Source organism: Gymnoscopelus braueri (assembly GCF_963280865.1).
Source record: "Gymnoscopelus braueri genome assembly, chromosome: 16".
In the NCBI taxonomy this organism is placed as follows: domain Eukaryota; kingdom Metazoa; phylum Chordata; class Actinopteri; order Myctophiformes; family Myctophidae; genus Gymnoscopelus; species Gymnoscopelus braueri.
Genome location: NC_137616.1, coordinates 21,927,412 through 21,943,074, shown reverse-complemented (window position 1 = coordinate 21,943,074; position 15,663 = coordinate 21,927,412). Strand labels below are relative to the sequence as shown.

The following is a 15,663-nucleotide window of genomic DNA, read 5'->3' as shown; positions in this document are numbered from 1 at the left end:
CTGCATGGGAATCCAAACATCTACTGTACTGGCTTCAGGCAGGGCTACACTACAATATTTGCATGCAATTAACAGTAGAGAGACAGGAGTGTGCTGCTTTAACCTGTTAAATGTGCATATAAAGCCTGCCAGCTGTTATTTATTGTCTCCTTATGATCCATCTTCAAATTATGATCACATACTGTATATCGTCATTGTTGGATAGAAATCTGATAACTCTGCACGTACTGTATTAAATTAAAATGATCAAATGACCAAATGCCCTATGCAGGGACATAGATTGGTGAAGCAATAGGAAGCGGCGCTGGAATCCAACCGCCTGGGTTTGGATCCGCCCTTCAAGACCATCGATAGGGCTCGCTCTTTCAGGCTAGTAGTACTATGATGTCATAATGATGACATTTGGGATCTCCATATATGGGATAAAAGGGACACACAGACAGATAAACAGACAGGAGATATAGGGATTTCTAGATATTTCTGAACAACCGAACATCCGACCGACTTCCCACTTGGCACTGCACTCCCTCGGGTCCGCGGTGATACACACATCAAGTTTGATGTTGATCGGTACTAGGACGGTTCTCGAAATATGCTGGGGAAACACAGCTACACATTTCCTGCATTTATAGATAGCATTTATAATTAGATAGATTTAACCAATGAAAAATATTAGCAAAGACTTTTGACAACATAATATCTACGTTGGATACATTGGAACACATTTATTCCATTCCATTTCCAGAAAAGCAGCAGTTTTTGGACATACAGGCCAGGGGTTTACGTGAATTCCGTCCAACAGCTATGTCTAACCCTAACCCAAGCATCTGTAAATCCACATACACTGTATGTAAATGCATATCCCACACACTGAGACTGACTAATCGGTTTTGCATGCATGCATTGCAAAAGGGGAGGTAAATCATTTTCAAGTTTACTATGTTGGATCCTTTTTGGACTAACTTTGTTACCTTAGCTGAAAAGAAGTGAACATAAAAGCTGCTGTCTTTCCAAAGTTGCAGTGATCTGTAATGATCTATATAAATCTATAACTTTTGGTACACAGGGTTCCATCTGAATTATGATTTTTGTTTTCCAGTAGATAAATAAATCTTTTCAAATAGTTTTACTTTTAGATGACATATACGCTTTTTAGAACTTTCTTATACCATCATAACTCAAGATGCAGGCCTATTTTCAGGGGTTGACACTAAGGTCTCAGAAGCGCTTGCCCGTCGGGCAAGTACAGGTCATTTTCTACTTGCCCACAGGTCTTGCCCACTTGCCCGAAAAGTAAATCGTCCTTTATAAAATGATAGGTTAAATTTGAATTACCATTCAATTAAACACTTATTTTTGTACTTTCTACTTGCGAATTATGGGACTGCACGATAAAAAATGTCATACCTCAATATGTATGCCAAATATCTAAATAGCTATGAATATGACTATGGGTTGAAGGTAGGGTAAGTGATATTTTTTGGTTAAAACAAAAAGGATTTTGTTATGGGTTAAAGCTCTATATTCTGATAGTACTCATTGCTATAGAGTGTTTGTTCAGTAACAGGGGTCTCTCTGTCTCTCCAGCTCTTTGATAGACAGAAAATAAATTTCCAGTTAGGTGACACCATTTCAGCCAATCAGGAGAGAGTACCCATTTATCAGCTTCATTTTTATAATGTTCCAGTTCCAATTTTACATGCTCATTTCTTTGTGTCATCACTTCCAATTTCACTTGTTTAATCTGTATCCTGTCTGAGTTCTCTGTCCTGATTCGATAAAATTGGTATCCTGACTCGAAAAGCCATTTTCTGTTTAATAAAAAGAGCTGGAGAGACAACATGTGCACCTGCCCGTGGGGCAACCAGATAGCAAACTTCACCTGCCCTACCATTTTATTTACCTGCCCCGGGCAGGCGGGCAGGTGTTAGTGTCAATCCCTGCTATTTTGTTCTACTTTTACAACCATTAACACAATTTATGACCTCAAAAGTTTTCATCTGAATAAATCACAATGTAAACAAAGTCAAGAGGGCCGGGGTGATAGCATTTGTTCATCTATATTAAACATGCAGTAGGGTTTTTACTGTCTATTTGTAGATTAATAAATAAATAACATCTGTGAAATGGCAACATAGCATTGAAAACCCTCACAACAAAAAAATGATTACTCTGAAGGATTACTAGAATAGCAGATCTAGAACTCACAACACCGCGTCGCGGATGCGACACGCTATGACCTTATTGTACACTGTCGTACAGCGGAGCATAAATTAGCCCATTAAAACCGAGAGAGCATCTGTATCATTTAAGATTTTAACGTTGGCTATTTAAAAATAGCAGATATAGCAGAATCGCTTGTACAGGCATTTGTAGAATCGGCCTCAGGTTTTAACTCTTTGACTGCCAAGGACGAGTACACTCGTCAGTAGGCAGTTGGTTCACAGTGCCAAGCACGAGTTTGGGGTTTCAGTGGTTTTCCACTAGATGGCACTGTTCGCTACCCTATGAATGATGCTTTCACTGCCAGATGACGACAGACCCGGAATTGACGTATTTAAAAAAAAAATCCTCTCGTTTACTTCCTGTTTATTTCCTGTGGGAAAATGGCTTCATCTCTGTTCCTGTAGTTTTTTTGGCAAAAACAAGCCACATTCAACAGGCCACAACTAGACAATAGATTACCGCAACCGGATATTTTTTCCCCCCGAGACTCCCGAGACCCCTGTGCGTGTAATGAGGCGATTGCTGTGAGGACAGCGATCACGGAAAATAGTCCGTGGTGATTTTTCAAAGGTTGGTAAAATAGCTTGTTTTTGCTGCCAGTAGCGTACTACTATTACACTATTACTCTGGCAGTTAAAGAGTTTTAATGCGTTGTGAGGCATTAAGGGCTCTTCACACACTCTTCAATGAGAGCAGAGTGTCCAGGTATCTGACAGGCATAGTATCTGACAGATCCTGTGAAATTGTTGCATTCGTGCTCGTCTTATGCACACACCCACGCGCATCGAGTTGAATTATGTTGTGACACGTATAAACACATGCATTCAGATGAGGAGTGCAGTGTGACCCCATATGGGGGCGTAGTGTCGCTCCCTGTGTGAAAAGCTCTTTATGAAGATGCTGCCATCATGTTGCCCCTCTTAGTAAAACAGTTACAGAATGCTGGCTTTGTGGGCGGCATTTTTTTTTACCTTAGTCCAATGACATCACCCACTTGTCCTCAGTTAATGTCAGCAAACAAGCGTTCACTCTTGACAGCTCTGCTGAAAAGGTGCTAAGTAAACTGTTGATCTTTGGGAAATCTATGGCAATGCTATGAACCAGCTACAATGCCTTGACAGGTGCAAATGAAGCAGAAAGCTGCAGGAAGAGAGGCAAATTGCTGTATTGCGAGGCTGAACTCCTTGAAACTTTGAAAGGTTTCCTTTTATAGAATGGTACGCATATCTGGCATATACCAGTGAAGGATTGAGGTTAGGGGGCTGTGGCAAAGTCATCATGGTCAGAGGGCTTTTTGATGGGGTCTGGAAAGTGGTCACTGGGTCCAAGGACAGTGGGATTTTTGATATGCAGATACCAGGGAGGTGAAATCATTTTGAGCTGAAAGGGGATGCTATTTCACTTAGAACATGTTTTCACCCCCCTCGCCCCCACCCCCATACTTTATTCAAGAAGAGAAAATAGCCCTCTGACCTAAACTGATAACATCACCACATTCCATGCTAACTGCGATGTGTATACGATCCATTGAAGAAAGCGCTCTCAGTGTACGCCACAGTATTAATGGTTCTCTGTGTGGCTGCAGCAAACTGTTGACCATGGGGTTCGATTTGCTGAGGGGGGATGGGATCCATGCCTCTGCTTTTAATATCCTTCCCTCTGGTCATTCATTTTTATCGTTGGTGGGCATATGTTTTATCCATGCTTCTGGTCAGACAGAATTATATACTCTCTGATATATTTAATATTTGTATTTTCTTTTTTACGAAACATGTATCTGGTCCCACACTAGTACACACTTTTGGGTAGCACTTTTTAATATTGTTTTAATATTTTTTTTTTGGATCATTAAAGAATAATATTTTTGCATCAGCCAAACCTCTGTGGACTTTTCCTTTGTTATGTTGATGTACGGGCATTCCTTTTGTATTCTTGTTTTTTTTGTTTGGCTTACGCACCTAACTGGAGTACCTTTTCTGTACAATTCAATAAGAGTGCAAATGTAACAATTTAATTAATAACAAATGTACGTTAAACCTGGCATCCCTAGTGTGTAAAAATATAAAATTTTCCTTTTTTTAAATACAAAAATAGCAAAAATTGTTGTGAAATAAATATGTGTTTTTATCCTCTCTTTTGCAGATGACCTGTCGTATTGTCCTAAAGGTATAACCTCGAAAGTCTTCCGCTTCAATGTTTCTGCCATGGAGAGGAATTCCACCAACCTATTCAGGGCAGAGTTCCGTGCTCTGAGGGTTCCAAACTCGGTTGCCAAGAGGAACGAACAGCGGATTGAGCTCTACCAGGTGTGTAAAGGTACCGTTTCCTTGTCCTTCTACCAAGTCCACTGATATCTAGCTTAAAGACCCCATGACACAGCTAGCAATGATATAATATTCGATTCTAAATATCACGCGTTTCCTGTAAAAACAGGTCGCTAGGGTGGGACATGTCACGGACACCATAAAAAGTAGGTGTTTCACCGGGGTGCAGTGCTTTACAGCTGGCATTTGGATGGCTGTGTCCAGAGTGGCTGTGTGGTCTTGTCATGCTAAGTTAGGCTAACAAAAAAAAACCTGGTATTCCTATTTTGGGCTGGGAAAAAAAATAATAATAATAATAATAATAATAATAAACAAAAAAAAAATATATATATATATATATATATATATATATATATATATATATATATATATATATATATATATATATATATATATAAAAATAAACTCACACACTGTATGAGTTTTTCAAGTGTCAGAAATAGCAAACAGCAGATCTACAGTACAAGCCCAAAATCACTCAATTGTTCAATGAGGCATAGGGTTAATTTGTGCTTCATATAAAAACACATTTTCAACTGAAAAAGGCGTTGACTGACATTTTCGTCATCATTTCGTCATTTTTGCCAAGCGAATCGGTTGAAAATACATGATTTCTGTCGAGGGTGAAGGTTGTGTGATGAAGTATAAACTAGCATTTAATCTGTAGGTACAGTAGGAGCACTAATGTAAAGTTAAATTGTGGACCGCTAAGAGCATAAGGAGTGAATGTGCCAATGACAACCAGATGGCGGTTGCAGGCGTTGGTACTGTACTGTAGCTGTCAGACCCAGAGCCAAAAAGCTTGTCAGTTCTGCAGAATGTTTTTAGATCCCTAACAGGAGTGCCATTATTGCAGCATCAGCCAGGGCAGAGTACAATATCACAAACCAGAGCACATACAGCAGTGGTTCTCAAGCGTTTTAGTTGTTTGTGTCACGGACCCCCAAATTAAAATGTATTTGGCTGTGGACCCCCATATGAAAATATGTTGTGCCTAGGACCCCCATACACGATTTTCGTTAGAAAAGGTTTAAAAAATATTCTGAATTTGTCACATTTCTTACATTATTTTCTTGAAAATAGCTTATCTACAAGCTCACAATGTGTCAACGCATTGCTTGTAGATCGGCTGATACTGTATATCACTACTGTATACGCTTTTGATGACTTCGGTATCGGCAGTTAGGTGTCCTGGTTGTCCTGAACCACTTTCAACCTGGTGAATCTTAGTAGAGGCTGTTGTTAAATAAAATAAAGTTCAGCAAGTGGTTCAACTCATTTTTTATGCTATATTAATATTGACACATTGACAACCACTGGTGTAGAGGGCCTCAGAGTTGTCAGTCCAGTCTGTGGTTAATGTGTAGTCCCAGAAACGTGTAGGTTTACAGCATCTCCAACTCATCCCCCATGGATGTTGGTGGCCCTTTCCTGCTCCGCCAGTTGTCCACCACTAGCTCCTTGGTTTTATGTACGTTGAGCTGAAGGTGGTTCTTGTCGTTCCACTTGATGAAGCTCTGCACCGTAGCATCTTAGTGCATGAGTTGGAAATGTATAGGATACGCCATTTCTGAGCGCTTATCTTAACTCATTCACTGCCTCTGACGTAATTGACGTAATTAACCAATACTGCCACTGACGTAAAAAACGTTTTATTTATTTTTTTATTTTGATTTAAAAAAAAAATTGACCCAAAGACCAATGAGATATGATTTTTCGAAGATCTAGACTCCCATCCACTTCCTTGTTAACTTAAAACTTAAAAATTCTGTATCTCGGCTCCTGAGTACTTTTTTTTTCTTCAATGAAAAATCTCTGGCAGTGGGCAAACGCAAAAAAAAAAAGTTCTGGCAGTGAATGAGTTAACCACCCGAACCTTAGCGTCCCTATTTTGGGCATGTCATAATAGGCGAACCTTGGTTGGAAATACCAGATCTATATAAGCTCGGAACGCGTTGCATTCTGAGCTTGTCGGCTAAGAGATTTGATGTAGAGCGAAAAAAGGAATTGACCATGTATAGACCCCCTAGGGGACCTCGGTCCACAAAAAAGGGTTTAAGTGGTTAAAGTGGCATATCGTTTTTTAAATAAATCAGTCAAATAGCTCTATATTCCCATAATGATCATTGCTATAGAGTGTATAGTAACATCAATTATTTGGTATAGTTTTGTTCATGCTTTCAAAGGATCATTATGTCAAGTCACATTTATTTATAGCACATTTCATACGACATGTGCTTAAATACAAAAACAATGCAACGGTCAACGATGACACAAAAGGCACATAATTACATAAGATGAACACATAAGAATTAAAATAAAGTGACAGTACAAAAAGTAAGTTATAACTACACACTTCAAACCTAGCTGAAAGCTAGTGAAAATAAATAGGTTTTTAGTTTGCTTTTAAAAGAAGACCAGATCAGATCAGCTGGTATAGAATTCCACAGAGTGGGACCATAGTGACTGAAAGCACCATAACCTGATTTAGAGTTTATTCTGGGTTTAGTGGGTGAGGAGACCTTGTCTGATGATCTAAGGGATCTGGTTGGTACGTATGACAACAGGAATGACTCACAAATTAGAGTGTTTTGTTTATTTATTTCAGATTGACAGTATATTATTACTTTGCAGATTGTGAGGCCAAATGAACATATTGCAAAACAACGCTACATTGGAGCCAAGAACGTGTTGACCAGAGGAACTCCAGAATGGGTCTCCTTTGATGTGACAGAGACAGTACGCGAGTGGCTGGTGAATAGAGGTAGACTTGAAATCACCACATTTTATAATAATCCCCCAAATACTGTAGCCCCATGCAATATACTGTAGTAGTATTATTAGTGGTATGTTAAATATATCTTTTATGAACACTATTTATTCAATGTACCTTTTATTTATTAAGGAAAACATAAGTTTTCTCACTTAATTTCATCAAGTTTTTATTGTAGAGAAAAGTGGTGTCATCCTGTATCTTAACACATTCACCGCCAAAGTTTTTTCATAATAAAATCACCCACTGCCAGAATTTTTAAATTTTTTTTCTAGAAACAATGTGAATTAATTTTAATTTTATATTTTAACATTGAAGTGAACGGATTTATTTTTATTTTTATTTTTTTTATTTATTAATTTGTTAGGGTTAGGGTTATAAATGTATACTCAAAAATTTGAGAAACATTTTAGGAATTCAAAAACAGAATAAAAAAAAATAATTAAAAGGGGAGAATTCTCCCCTTTGGCGGTTGAGACCATTGACTGAAAAGGGGAGAATTCTCCCCTTTGGCGGTGAGTGTGTTTGGTTCTTTGAGCAAAGCATTTTGTAATTGAGAATCCTGACCTTCTTTATTGTTTTCTCTCATTCATTCCTATCAGGGACTAATTTGGGTTTGGAAATCAGTGTGCACTGTCCCTGCCACACTTTCAACCCAAATGGTGACATCATTGACAATATGAATGAGGTGCTAGATGTCAAGTTCAAAGGTGAGATCTTACATTTTGTCAAATAGTTAATTAATAGATTTTTTTTAACTTGAGCACCTTACCTCCTTATGGGACTTTAACCACTTTAAACTTGGCGTCGCTATTTTGGGCCTGTCATTACAGGTTGTTATTTTCAACAATTTTATAGAATAAGTATAAAATAGGGCTTAAGTAGTTAAATTCCATTACTAAATTCAGTTTTACTATACAGTATGCAGAATATTCACACAAGTCTGTGGCAAGATTTTAAACAAATGGCAGCAAGTAAGTACAAGAAACTTGATATCTGTCCACCTGTAACCATTCGTAACTCTGAGGGTGTATACTACACCCTTGCCCTTACACTCATGTCTGATTTGTACTACCCAAATAGTAGATGTACAAGCTTGTAAGTTGTGAGTATCACTGGTTCTCAACGTCTGGCCCGGGGAGCACTAGGGAATCCAAATGGACCTTCACAGGTCTGTAGCTCTGAGAGTGTACAACTGGAACCAAATGGATCCACGGGTCCATTTGGTTCCATTTGTACACTCTCAGAGTTAAATTAATTTTAGATTGTAGATTGGGGTCCCAAAGATAAAAAAGGGTTCCATTTGTACACTCTCAGGGTTACAGACCCGTAAGAGTCCATTTGGACCATTGGTGGGTCCTGGACCAGACGTTGAGAAACAGTGGTATAAATCACTCTTTACCCTTACACATTTCAGTACAGTCTGACTCTCAACATGTCTTTGTACTGTATGTGTCCAGGGGTGGAGGGGGAGTATGAAGAGCAGAGCCGCTGGGATCTGGGTCGTCTGAAGAAGCAGAAGGACCAGTATCTTCCTCATCTCATCCTCATGATGATCCCCCCCCACCGCCTGGACACGCACAGCACACGCCGACGCAAGAGGGCGCTAGACACCAATTACTGTTTCTCGTAAGGCATATACAAATTGTAATTAAATTACATATTGTAATTAGGGGTGCAACAGTTGATCGGACTAATCGATTTAAGCAATTATAAAGAACTAGATTTTCAGGCCGCTATACGCAGCCTTCCTATCCAGTCCTATTGCGCTAATCAGAGCAATGGTCACCAAGTTATGGCCATTTGAAGTGTACTTGTTTTTGGTGTGACTATTTGAGCTTGTGCCAAGTTTGGTGCGGATTGGAGCAACAGTGTGCCTGTGGCCCCTGGGTGCCCCATGACGTGGCCCCCTGGTGTGACTATTCTCACGGCCGACCCCTGAACAGTGGTTGTGGCACGTTTGGTGGGGATTGGAGCAATAGTGGTTGTGGCATGTCGGCGGGGATTGAAGCAACAGTGTGCCTGTGGCCCCCAGGGGCCGCTGACGTGACCCCTGGGGCCACTTATGGCGCCTGGCGTGACCATTGTCATGGCAGACCCCTGAACATGGTGTTTGAGCCAAGTTTATTGAAAATAGCAGATCTACAGCTCACAACGTGTCACATCGCTGTTTCCACAAATAATTTTGTTTTTAAACGGATTATTAATTGATTAGTTTAATTAGCAACTGTTTTTTTTAATTATAATTGATTAGTTTGACTGTTGTACCCCTATGTAAAATGAAAAAAAGGCTCCATTGTTCTCTGAGAAAAGGTTTCAATGATGTGGTGGATTTTTGTTGTCAGAAACGTGGAGGAGAACTGCTGTGTCCGCCAGCTCTACATTGATTTCCGTCGTGACCTAGACTGGAAGTGGATCCATGAGCCTAAGGGTTACTTTGCCAACTACTGCTCTGGGCCCTGCCCTTACCTGAGGAGCTCCGACACCACACACAGCACGGTAGGAAGCACCCTGATGCATAACACCAAGCTAGGGGTGAAACAGTTAATCCAACTGAACAACTGAAAAAAATAAAAAATAAATGATAAACAATCTTTTAATAAAATAATCCATTAATAATCAATTCCTATTTTGGGCCTATCATTATGTAAAAATAGTTAAAATACCCGATCTACAAGCTCACAACGCGTCGCGAGACGGGGAGACTCCTGTTACTGAACAAACACTATGATTACTATCAGAATATAGCGCTATTTAACGCTTATTTTAGCAACAACAACAGAAATCACTTATTGTACCTTCAATATGTTAATGTTAGAGGAGAATATTAGGCCAGTAATATTTACTTTAGCTGCCGCCAGAAAATTCACAGACTGAATAAAATGATAATTTTCAATAAGAACATTTTTAATACAAATTTTAAATAAAATTAAATCTCAATATGCTCCTCACCTCCTTTATTTTTGCTAAACGCTCCTCGCGAATTGTTACTGAAAGTGGAGTTATCGGCTACTGTAAATGATGTCAATTTGGCGTTGTACATGCATAAAATTATGACCGTTGTGCTGTTAAGAGATTTCAGTTTCCGTTTGGCTGCTCTGTTCTCCCACAGCTGCTGAGCCTGTACAACACTCTGAATCCTGAGGCGTCCGCCTCGCCTTGCTGTGTCCCTCAGGACCTGGAACCCCTAACTATCCTCTACTACTCCGGACGCACCCCTAAAGTAGAGCAGCTGTCCAACATGATGGTCAAGTCTTGCAAGTGCAGCTGAGAAGACCGTAACCACTTGAACCCCAGCATCGATATTTTGGGGGGGAACGTTAGCCAAAAAATTGCAGATCTACAAGCTCACAACGCGTCGCGGCGCGTTGTGAGCTTGTATATCGGCTATTTTTGGCGAAGAGATTTCGTGTCGACAGAAAGAAACCGAGTACAGTTGCAACTCAGGTCCGTTTTACTAAGAATAGAGGGTTTATGTGGTTAAGTTGGTGGAGTACATAGAATGACCTCTAATAACTCTAATGACTGAGCCCACTGACTTGGCTGTTGGTTTTGAACTCTTAGCAGAGATGAGCACCTGCCAATCCCCTTTATTGCGCTCAAATGGACTTTGTGGCCGCACTGTACAGCCTCGATTTGAACACCACTCTCAAGGACCCTAATTCTTGTTAAGGATGTATATTGTGTTTGTAACTGTGGGTCCTATTTAATTTGTTCAGGTTTAACATTTTTCCATTCAGTGTTAGAAATTCTAAGTAGTGTTGTTGTTGTTGTTGTTTTACGGTAAAGGCCACCTTAAAAACAAAAATCATATTATACCTGTAGTTTTGGATACGTCTGTCTTGATCTGTGAATATACTGTATACAAGTCTCTCAACGCTAGACACCAGAGAGCCGTGGTGGCTGCAGTATCCATGATGTCAAGAAGAGACCAGGGCCAGAGACGATTTTAAGACACTTTAGACAAAACCAAGGATGATTTGTCAAGGAAATATATATATATTTTTTCTGGTGCAGATCTATTAGAAGTACCATTACACAAAGCTTTTTGGGGTGTGACACAGTAGCTCAAACAAAGATTCCCCAAAATGTAATCCTCAATAGCCTGTCAGTTGAGTAGCTACTGTACCACCTACCTACAGTATGTCCCTTGATGAGATCAATACACAGCTTTCTTGTTTCCAGATTTGGAATTTATTAATGAATACTCACATGGCTAGATTGGATTGAATTTTCTAAAATGGTCCACGTTCTGTTTTAGACAGCATTTTTATTTTATTTTTATTTTTTTTACCTTGAACAGCCCTAGGTTCCCTTCCCTTCAAACATTATGGGCATTATCTTCAAAAACAAAAGGAGAAAGGACAGACTTGCTGCTACATCCAAAGCCATAGCTGTGGTCAGGCAAAGAGGGGGCTGTGAGAATGCCTGCTGGATTTGCAATGGAAAGTGAACGAGCAAAGAAGTTGAGCCAAGCTTTTCTTTTTTTTGGCTGAGGCTGCACCAGTGACCTTTTTTTTTTTTCTTTCTTTTTTGGTTGTGTCTATGAGAATGAATGGAAGAAGAGACCTGTATGGAAGGGAAGAACTGTGATGGAAACTAGCCATGAGCACGCTGCCATTCACTGGAAGTTTTCATCCCTGACAGGTTCAAATTATTTTTGGGACATCAAATAATATGCTGGAAAATAACTGTTATGCAATGTCTTTTTTTTAATGAGCTTTCTTGTACATTAATAGCAGATTTGTTCCGTTATGCAACTTGTGTCGTATAGATTGTTTCACTGACTGAGTAAAAATTAACATGTGTAACTCTGATATTCGTGGTGGAATTTATAAATATTAAACCATGAGTATTATCACATGGATTTTCTTGTGACTGTAAGGGTGCTTTCAACTCAGTTTGACCTGATCTACTTGACACAGTATTTTCCTGGAATCAATCTTTTGCCAGAGATTTGCAGCAAGAACAAAACAAGGATGCTGTAAATGTAAATGTTTTTTCATCATAGCAATATATCGGCTATTATTGGACAATTTTTACGACACCGGGGTAGGCAATCATGCAGCCGATGATTTTTAACCGCTTTCAACCTCGTCTCCCTATTTTGGGCGTGTCATTATAGGTGAAAGTGTTTTTTTTTTAATATTTAAAACACCAGATCTTAAAGCTCACAGCGTGCTGTGTTGTGAGCTTGTAGATCTGCTTTTTTTTTCTTTTTGCATTTTCTATTTTTGAAAAGCCTTTCTTTTTTAAAGAAACGTTTTTCAAAATTGCGTCAAATTGATTTTGCACTTTAAAACAAAATATCGGTCAAAACATTGGTAAATCAGTGGGTTAGGACTCTCCAAAATCGGGATCAGCGTCGGACCCACAAATCTGGCATCGGTTGGGCTCTACTTTCAACTGCTTTTCTACTTTCAACCCATTATGCTTCACTCCTGCCAGGTGACACAGAATTCCAGGTGCAGGCAGGATTCTGGCATTTGTGTTCACATAACTACTCTTTTTCCATTTGTTTTGGTCTCTTTTTTTATATGCTGATGGAACATGAAATAAAATGGGGTCAAGGGAAAATGTACAACATGATAGCAGCTGCATTAGAGTTTATGTTTGTTTCCTCCTCCAAATCAGCAGAATAATTTTAAAGCCCTAATACCATTTCATCCTCTGCTAACATGAGCCCTAGCGTCCCCATTCTGGGGCAAACATTCTGCAAAAAGTGCAGGTCAACTACTGTAAGTATATAGGGTTTAAGTGGGAAAGGGATATGAGGAAACACTACTTGGTAACAGTTGCTGCAATAAAGTCTGAATATTAAAGATTTCACTAAGGCAATGACTATGTCACTGTCACTATCATTGCAAAAATGTATTGTTAAAAAACGATTCTAATCATCAACAACACATGAAAAATCTAACTACCTTTTGTTTATGAAATTACCAAATTGTTGGCTCTAAGGATTTGACTGCACATTTTGAAATGATGAATTGACCCCACTAACGGCCTCAGCTTCTCATCAGCCATTTTTAAAGACCATTTTTCCATTATGTTTTGGTTCCATACTAAAATAATTTTACTTACTTCCCACTCACTGAGCCCACCTGTTTCTACTAGGCATATGCAAAGGCCATTTGCTTTCAGAGTAATAAATTCAAACTTGGCTTCGCTTTCTCAGGAATTGCTCCTTAACAGCTTTCCCAGAACAGGCAATTACTATAATTTTTTTGGTGCATAACAAGGTGTGGAGTTCTCCTTATGTTTTTGTTTGTCACAAAATGGCTTGTAGCTCAGTCTAATGTAAACCTGAGAGAAAGACTTACGGATGGCATAATTGGTCCCTCGCTTTGACAAAACATGAGCATTAGCGTAGCCGATGGTGTCGGTGTGTGTGTGTGTGTGTGGGGGGGGGGGGAGCTAATGTGGGCTAATACGCACTGACAAGTAGTCGGAGAGAATGTCCTTTATCTATGTGCTCACTGCTCGCTTTTGTTCCCTGTCAAAATCAATCCGAGAGCCACTATGATGGAAACACAAAAAGGCCAGTAGGCATGATGACAAGGTCTGAAAACAAGGGGAGGCATTTAATGGCTTTGCAGACAGCCCTGACCTGTACTAACAAACACAGATCACCAGTAAAAAGCAGCTGTGCACTGGGCATGGCAGCCCTTTTACTTCACACAACTAAATCAAGTGGCTGCAAGATTATGACACTTTGCTGAACCCAAAATGATCCCATGACAAGGCTCTAAAAAGTATTAATTAATAACTTGTAGTCCCGAGAAGGATGGGAAACTTGTACAGTATAGTATACTGTATGTTTCCTGTCAAGAGGTCTTCAGCTCTTAGGATGGCTAGACACTGAACCAACTTCAAAAAGCACGGACTGGGACGAAGAGAGCATTCAGGACACATACCTACATGCACATAATATTAACACAGTACATCTCAGGTGAGGTCTATAGGCCTTCCAAGACTACAATACTGTAGAGTAGACATCACACAGGATCTGCAAAGTACAAGAGTCTGACTGACTCAACTGCAGGGAACCTCACCACGCCACATCCATGAGGACAAGAACCACTGGAAGAATAGCATAAGAATAGCAGGGTTTTTCATTAATGGCAGGGAGGAAAACTCGAGTCTGGTTTGTGGATGGATAAACCAAGGTTGTTTGCTCCTCTTGGGGGCAAGCTGACCCCCCCCCCTCCCCTCCCCTCCCCTCCCTCAAACCCCCACACATATTTCCAACACCCGGCTACTGGACGAGAAAGCCATAATCTGAGTCTATAGCTCAGGGTCCATTTCTGGGTTTGACTTGTGCTCTTCCAAGACTCACCAGTGATGAATTGCGTGACACGTAAATGCACAGAGGTTTGGAAAACTCTGTCTACTGCTATTCCCTGAACAGATTAACAGATGTTGAGGGAGAAAAGAAAGAAAGAAGGGGGGGGGGCATGTGTGTAAGAGAGAGAGAAAGAGAGAGAATCTGCTCAATATGCAATGTGACTGTTGCTACAATAAAATCATCAGGTCACATCAGACCAGTTCTCAGGCCCCAGGGTGGAAAGAGTTGTGTAATTCAGAAATGGGAAGCACACACACACACACACACACACACACACACACACACACACACACACACACACACACACACACACACACACACACACACACACACACACACACACACACACACACACACACACACACACACACACACACACACACACACACACACAGTCCATAGTCACTGGAAAAGAGTGTAGGGGTGAACAGATATGTAAACACATATCAACTTCACAGACCTTAATGGCTAAACAAATGAATGGGAGGTCTGGATCAAACTGCAGCATTATATTACAGCACAGTGTGCGTTTCTGTGAAAGCATTCCAGTAATAGGCTGTGTGTGTGTGTGTGTGTGTGTGTGTGTGTGTGTGTGTGTGTGTGTGTGTGTGTGTGTGTGTGTGTGTGTGTGTGTGTGTGTGTGTGTGTGTGTGTGCGTGCGTGCGTGCGTGCGTGCGTGCGTGCGTGCGTGCGTGCGTGCGTGCGTGCGTGCGTGCGTGCGTGCGTGCGTGCGTGCGTGCGTGCGTGCGTGCGTGCGTGCGTGCGTGCGTGCGTGCGTGCGTGCGTGCGTGCGTGCGTGCGTGCGTGCGTGCGTGCGTGCGTGCGTGCGTGCGTGCGTGCGTGCGTGCGTGCGTGCGTGAGAGATAGTGTGTGTGAGAGGAAGTGAGACCCCTGTGTGAGACAAAGAAATAGGAATAAAAAAGTTCAGATGATTACAGGTCATGATGTTTACAATTGTGGCACTTTGGTACAGTATGACCTGTCATATCTGT

General features: G+C 40.5%; 1 protein-coding gene across 1 annotated transcript in view; it reads left to right on the top strand.

The window, feature by feature from the left end:
- LOC308103845 (transforming growth factor beta-3 proprotein-like) overlaps positions 1-12,181 on the top strand; it is a 16,079-nt gene extending 3,898 nt beyond the window's left edge. Inside the window, exons 2-7 of the mRNA XM_080454034.1 lie at positions 4,369-4,532; positions 7,185-7,314; positions 7,926-8,033; positions 8,784-8,952; positions 9,669-9,822; positions 10,436-12,181. Coding sequence (XP_080310160.1) covers positions 4,369-4,532; positions 7,185-7,314; positions 7,926-8,033; positions 8,784-8,952; positions 9,669-9,822; positions 10,436-10,594 — 884 coding nt within the window. The 3' untranslated portion in view covers positions 10,595-12,181. The remainder of the gene's footprint in view (positions 1-4,368; positions 4,533-7,184; positions 7,315-7,925; positions 8,034-8,783; positions 8,953-9,668; positions 9,823-10,435) is intronic.
- The last annotated feature ends 3,482 nt before the right edge of the window (positions 12,182-15,663 follow it).